The sequence below is a fragment of the Berghia stephanieae genome, chromosome 3, assembly GCF_034508935.2.
Source record: "Berghia stephanieae isolate SIO BIC M18660-M18661 chromosome 3, UCSD_Bste_1.3, whole genome shotgun sequence".
Classification (NCBI taxonomy): domain Eukaryota; kingdom Metazoa; phylum Mollusca; class Gastropoda; order Nudibranchia; family Aeolidiidae; genus Berghia; species Berghia stephanieae.
The window spans coordinates 105,260,446-105,266,610 of NC_088362.1; the positions used below are offsets into that span (position 1 = coordinate 105,260,446).

General features: G+C 36.2%; 1 protein-coding gene across 4 annotated transcripts in view; it reads left to right on the forward strand.

The window, feature by feature from the left end:
• Positions 1-2,669: 2,669 nt before the first annotated feature.
• The window catches only part of LOC144969077 (FMRFamide receptor-like), a 38,865-nt gene continuing 35,369 nt past the window's right edge, over positions 2,670-6,165 (forward strand). Inside the window, exons 1-2 of one of the 4 annotated variants that reach the window (XM_078908097.1) lie at positions 2,670-2,688; positions 4,375-4,621. In XM_078908097.1, coding sequence (XP_078764223.1) covers positions 4,434-4,621 — 188 coding nt within the window. In that variant the 5' untranslated portion in view covers positions 2,670-2,688; positions 4,375-4,433. Of the gene's footprint in view, positions 2,689-2,712; positions 2,855-2,880; positions 2,996-4,374; positions 4,622-6,165 lie in introns of those variants that run through there. The other 3 variants (XM_078908096.1, XM_078908091.1, XM_078908095.1) reach the window with 3 other exon arrangements.

The following is a 6,165-nucleotide window of genomic DNA, read 5'->3' on the forward strand; positions in this document are numbered from 1 at the left end:
ATGCGTCATTAGGAAGGAAGTGACGTTACGATAATTGAATGAGGTCTGCACCAATGTTTCTATAATTAAGACTAGGTATGTCCAATTACTGTAAATTGACCATGACCTTTATTCTCACTTCTATGGACATATATATATATATATATATATATATATATATTATATATATATATATATAAATGGGGAGCGAAGTGGCCGAGTGGTTAAAGCATTGCACTGTGACCCGGAACGACCGGGTTTGAGCCCCGCTTCAGGCACTTTCGTTTTTTTCCTTGAGCAAGATTATTAACCACTCGGACAACATGGGTGATTCCTTTTGACATCAGACATCGTATTTGATGAGTTATCTTTATTCCTTCGTGGAATGCCTAGCCGACGATATCTTATGATGTCGTGGCGGAAAAGGCACAATTTTTTAATATATATATGTATATATGTATATATATATATATATATATATATATATATATATATATATATATATATATATATATATTTAAAAATTATGCCTTTTTCGCCACGACATCATAAGATATCGTCGACTAGGCATTTCACGAAGGAATATATATATATATATATATATATATATATATATATATATATATATATATATATATATATATACATATATATATATATATATACACACACATTTAAAAAAATGTAAATTGGGCGCCAAATGCAATTGTTATATTCAATGATTGGTCGAATAAGAGGTTTGTACTAATTGATGAGGAGGTGACTTATTCGCATTTTTTATTATTCAAAGAAAATCCTAATTTTTTGGTCATTTATTTGGCGACTTAAGGAAGAAAACTAATCCTTGTCTTGTTTGCGCCATAGAAACAATACTACGAGTGTTTTGAAACTTCAAAATTTATTTGGGATTTAAAAGTGCCCAATAGATTGTTTCAGTTTCAGAGCTTTTAACTTCTCCGACCGGATGTGACGTAGCAGGTTTTGAAAGTCACCTCTTCTTATGAAAATACATAATTTGTCCAGAAAACCAAAACGTCCGTAGATCTTACCCACTATTCTATTTGCTCTACATTATACAGTTAAAAAAATGGAGCTTTATATAGCGCAATATCCACTAAATGTGCTCAAAGCGCTTTACAAGGGGTCCCTGGTCAACAGCAACATTTAACATGTAGGACGGGACATGCCGCTTGTTAGGCGATATTACAATTTTTCGGACAAAGACAACGCTGTTAACGGTCAGGTACTCATTTTACACCTGAGTACGGTGAGAGAAAGTGAGTAAAGAGCCTTTTCCAAGGACACAACTATGCGCCGAGCGCGAGGCTCGAACCCAGGACCTTCCGATCCGAAGACAACATAGCTGCACTTAATGTGTAAAACAAAATTATAATTCCTCCATTGGCATAGACTGCGGCTATGTATTCTTGTGGTATGACAATTGCTTTCGTATGGGAAGGTTCGGGGTTCGAGCCATAGTTGAGTCATTGGTAAAGGCTCCTTACTCACATTCTCCCACCGTACTTAGGTGTAAAATGAGCACCTGGCCCTTAACACCGTTGTCTCTATCGGAAAAAAACCCACGTTATATCACCTAACAGGCGTCATGTCTCGTTTTACATATTACGTGTTGTTGTTGGTCAGGGACCGTAATTTGTAAAGCACATTGAGCTCGTTTAGAGAATATTGCGCTATATAAAAGCTCGAGAAGACTAGCTAAAAACGATATAATTTTAGTTATTTAAACGTTAACGCTTTTTTGGCATCTGGTTTCACCCCGACATTTAATCGTTTTAAGGCGATGGCCACATTTGGGTTGCTCGACTGGTAAATTTTTTCACATCGGTTTAAAAGGAATTTCAAGTTTGGACTGGCTTGGTGTTTTATTGAAAAATTTGTTACAAAATTTAACCAAAGAAAAATTTATGTGTTTAAGATTTTTTGGCAAGTTTTGGCGTCATCTGGATAATCGATATTTTAAATAAATATGCCAAATGAATTTTGGCCAAAATTTAAAAGCATTTGGCCAGTGATGTACGTCATAACTTTATTTTTTTTAATAGGTTAATTAATTCCTGTTCTTTTATTTTTAGCTCTCATCTTCTGTATCGTGATATTATTATTAATTCGATGCTCTGATAAATTACAGGAAGTATTACTGTATCAGTGGAAAGAGGAACATTCTCACGCTCCAACTGAGCGATTACAACAAGAGATGAAGAGCCCGGCCAGGCGGAGTTGTGATACTAGTAAGGTGGCGGGTTCGAGCCCCCATCGCAGCCGCGACATTTTTATTCTCTATTTTCTTCTGGTACTTTCCTACTCACTTCATTTCTTGTTGTTATCAACATAAGTGCCTGCTCCCAGGGACGTGGCTATATTGGTTGATTTGGTGCCTGGCACCGCTCCATCTTTTAAAAATGGATTACAGCATTAAAAAAAAAAATAAAACTGAAAAATATAGTATATACCGCCTCTTACTTATTTGTAAATCTTTTCTTCAATTTTTTTTTCTCTCTTTTGCATTTACAAATATAGCATGTTTTAAGTAATTGTCTTCTTATTCTGGCACCACCATATACTGTGAGCATGCCACGCCACTGCCTGCTCCACTAACTTTTCTGAAATGGGCGATTACCTGCTTGCTTGGTGGCGGAGGAACCGAGAAAGGAGACGAGAAACTCATATCACCCGCGCCAATGCCAAACAGTAAAATCGAATGTGGCATGACATGCACGCTAGTTTCGCCGCTCCGGCTATGTGATAACGCAATAAAATCATATTTATTACACCTGTACAGTTGGATTCAATCGTCTGATGTCACGTCCGCCCAGCAACGAGCACATTGGTTCTAAACTCTAAACAGAGAAAATCGGTACTTTTTATTCTTCATGCTGGCTAAAACTTTTTCACATGTCATGTGATCGGAATGTATAAAAGTCAACCATGATCAGATTTATAATCTTTTTCTCCTCTGGATACACTTTTATGCTCGCCGGAAAAATATTTCATAAGGGTGACCGCCAATGTTCCGATAGTTTAGAACCAGTTACTAAGTTACTATGTGTCATTGCGAGGGAAGTGAAATCACGACTGTTGAAGCCAATTATTGTTTTATTGATGCTTTGAGTTTAGTTAAAAAACTCACAACATCTGCCACCCGGATATGACGTACCAACACAGAAAACAATTTGTAACCTAAAACGTTTTTAAATTTAATGAGAACTACTCGTAAAAATGGCTGGCTAAAAACAATAACAAAGAGCCGAGTGACGTCAATTTTATTCTATCATAAAAGTGTAATGTCAGAAAACTGGTTCCTATATCTTTGGAAGTGTGAAACCACTCATCCGGAGTTTTGGATACATACCTTGTTAAATTGTTCTTCTGGTTTTAGAGTGAAGTGATGGTGTCTTATTTTTAGTCTAAGTAAATGCTGGTCAATAAATGTGGCTATGTGGTCTTGTGCGGCTATGTGGTCTTGTTGTATGACACTCGCTTTCGGGTCGGAAGGTCCTGGTTCGAGCCTCGCGTTCGGCGCATAGTTCAGTCCTTGGAAAAGACTCTTTACTCACATTCTCTCACCGTACTCAGGTGTAAAATGAGTACCTGGCCGTTAACAGCGTTGTCTTTGTCCGAAAAATTGTAATATCGCCTAACAGGCGTCATGTCCCGTCCTACATGTTAATTGTTGCTGTTGACCAGGGACCCCTTGTAAAGCGCTTTGAGCACATTTAGTGGATATTGCGCTAGACAAAGCTCAATTTATTATTATTTATAAATAACGTCCATCATCGCTGGTTTACATCCCGTAATCTTCAGAATCGGCCTATACATAATGCAACTAAAAAGTTATGCGAACTTTATGTAACCTATTCATTATCAATATTCTGAAGGACTGGTTACATACAAATTCTCAAGGATTTAAGAACAAAAAGACGGTTTGATGTCACAACTTTTCTTCCCTATTGACAACACTCAGCTCTTTGTTATTGTTTTTAGACAGCATATTAATGATTAGTTAGTTCTCTCTAAATTATATCACTATAAAAACGTTTAGGCTTAAACATAGTTTTGTGTGTTGTACGTAATATCCGACTGGCGGATGCTGTTAATATTTTACCTAAACGCACAGCATCAATTACCGTTTTAATTGTTTTGTGATTGGTTAAAGATGGGTTGAGCGAGAAAAGTTCTTTTAAAAATATTTTGTTATTTTTTTTAAACGGTTATTTATTTTCCTTGTCCTATACTTTTTAAAGCCACAACTTCTCGCAGCTTGATTTTCACAGTAAAGTCAGAGCACAATGTGGTTTATCGTTTCTATTTTAGGCATTAGTCTTTTAAACTACAAACATTTAATTAACTTCTCCCGTTCTTCTGTTTTCTCCGCAGTAATTTAATGCATCTGTAACATTACAAGGGAGACACGACGTTTCAAAAAAAGGTGCACGATGTCTGTGAATTACACAAGATTCACAGAGTTGAACAGAAATGAGACCATAGATAGTGTCAATCCAGACGAAGAAAGAGACTCTGTATGGTATTTACGGGTGGGACTCTACGGCGGCGGCGGTGCGATTGTAGCTTGCATGGGAATTATTTGTAACATCATTACGGTAGCCGTGCTGGTGAACTTCAGGTAGGTCTGCTCAGAGAGGGCGCTGCAACTGTAGCTTGTTTGTTGTTGTTGTTGTTGTTGTTGTTGTTGTTATTGTTGTTTTTTAAAAAATTCTTTTAAAAAAGAATAATGAATATATCTACACGATAGCTGTGCTAGTGAATCTCATGTGGTGCTTCTCTGAGTCGATGCAAAAGTAGCTTGCATCAGAATTCTATGAAAAATCATCATAATAGTGGTACTGGTAAACTTAGGTAGGCAAGTCTCTCTAGGAAGGAGGTGCAGTGGTAGTTTGTATGCGAATCATATTCAACGTTAATTTTTAAAACACACATGGTAGCTGTGTGTACGAGCAATATCAAGGTCTGCCAAGAGAGGCAGTACAAAAACACTAATTACATCATTGGTTCTTTGAAAACTTGGCTATTGTAACTCTCTCTTTTTGAACCTCACCAGCGAGAGAATACTCAGGCTGCAAAGAATTCAAAACAATGCTGCAAGATTAGCAAAGAAACATCATGCGTCACCTCCGCTAAAAGAGCTCCATTGGCTTCCTGTTAAGGAGCGAATATTGTACAAAGTTCTGATATTGTGTTTTAAATGCCTCAACACATATCAACCAATTTATCTTTATTATAAATTGGAGTTATAAACACAAACCGATCCTTTCGCTCGTCATCTGATGGAAAATTGCTTGTCAGAAGAACTCTTACTAGAAACATCCCAACCCTCTGGAACAAACTTCCAAAAGAAATACGGCATTCTTCATCGGAAGATATGTTTAAAAAGCATCTTAAGACTTTGTTATTTTCCTAATTGAATTGTTGATGCCCCTGTAAAGCGCTCTGAGCACTTCCTCTTGATATGGAAGAGCGCTCAACAAATATAATATATTATGATTAATAATAGCTTTGACTGAAATAATTTCAAATTTCTTCACTATGGTAGTAAATAAGTCATAATATGCCAAATGCTCTTAAATAAATTGTTGACAAAATGAAGTCTTTTATAGATTAAAGATAGATATATTATATTTTTAAAGGGAGTGGGAACTACGCCTGCAATACAAATCAAGTGATGCTCATTTTGATAGTAGTTCTAGCCGTGTGTTTGCGATCATTTTATAATCCTTTCCAGATGACGCTTTCTTGTGCTAGAGGTAGGATCCGAATATACATTATAATATAATCAAATTGAAATAGACTCTCCAACCACTCCTATCTAGCAAGCAAATTTTCAAGACACGTCAAGAGAGAACTGTGTTTAAGATCCATAAAATTCGAAATTTAGCGTTTGTTAAAAAAATTATGTCATTTACAAATTATTTTTTTATCAGCTTAATTGCGATTCACACACTCGACTACAACTTGGAATCGAAGGATAGCAATATTTTCATGATAATATTTATTCTGTTATCGAGGCAACCCTCTGTTAAATATTTTTTCGAGATCAAGATTTGCCAAACATTTAATAAACTTGAATACTTTTGGCCAGTTTGATGAACTCACCTTTTCACCTCATTAAAATTTTGACGACACCGACTACTGAACTAACTCGGAGCTACC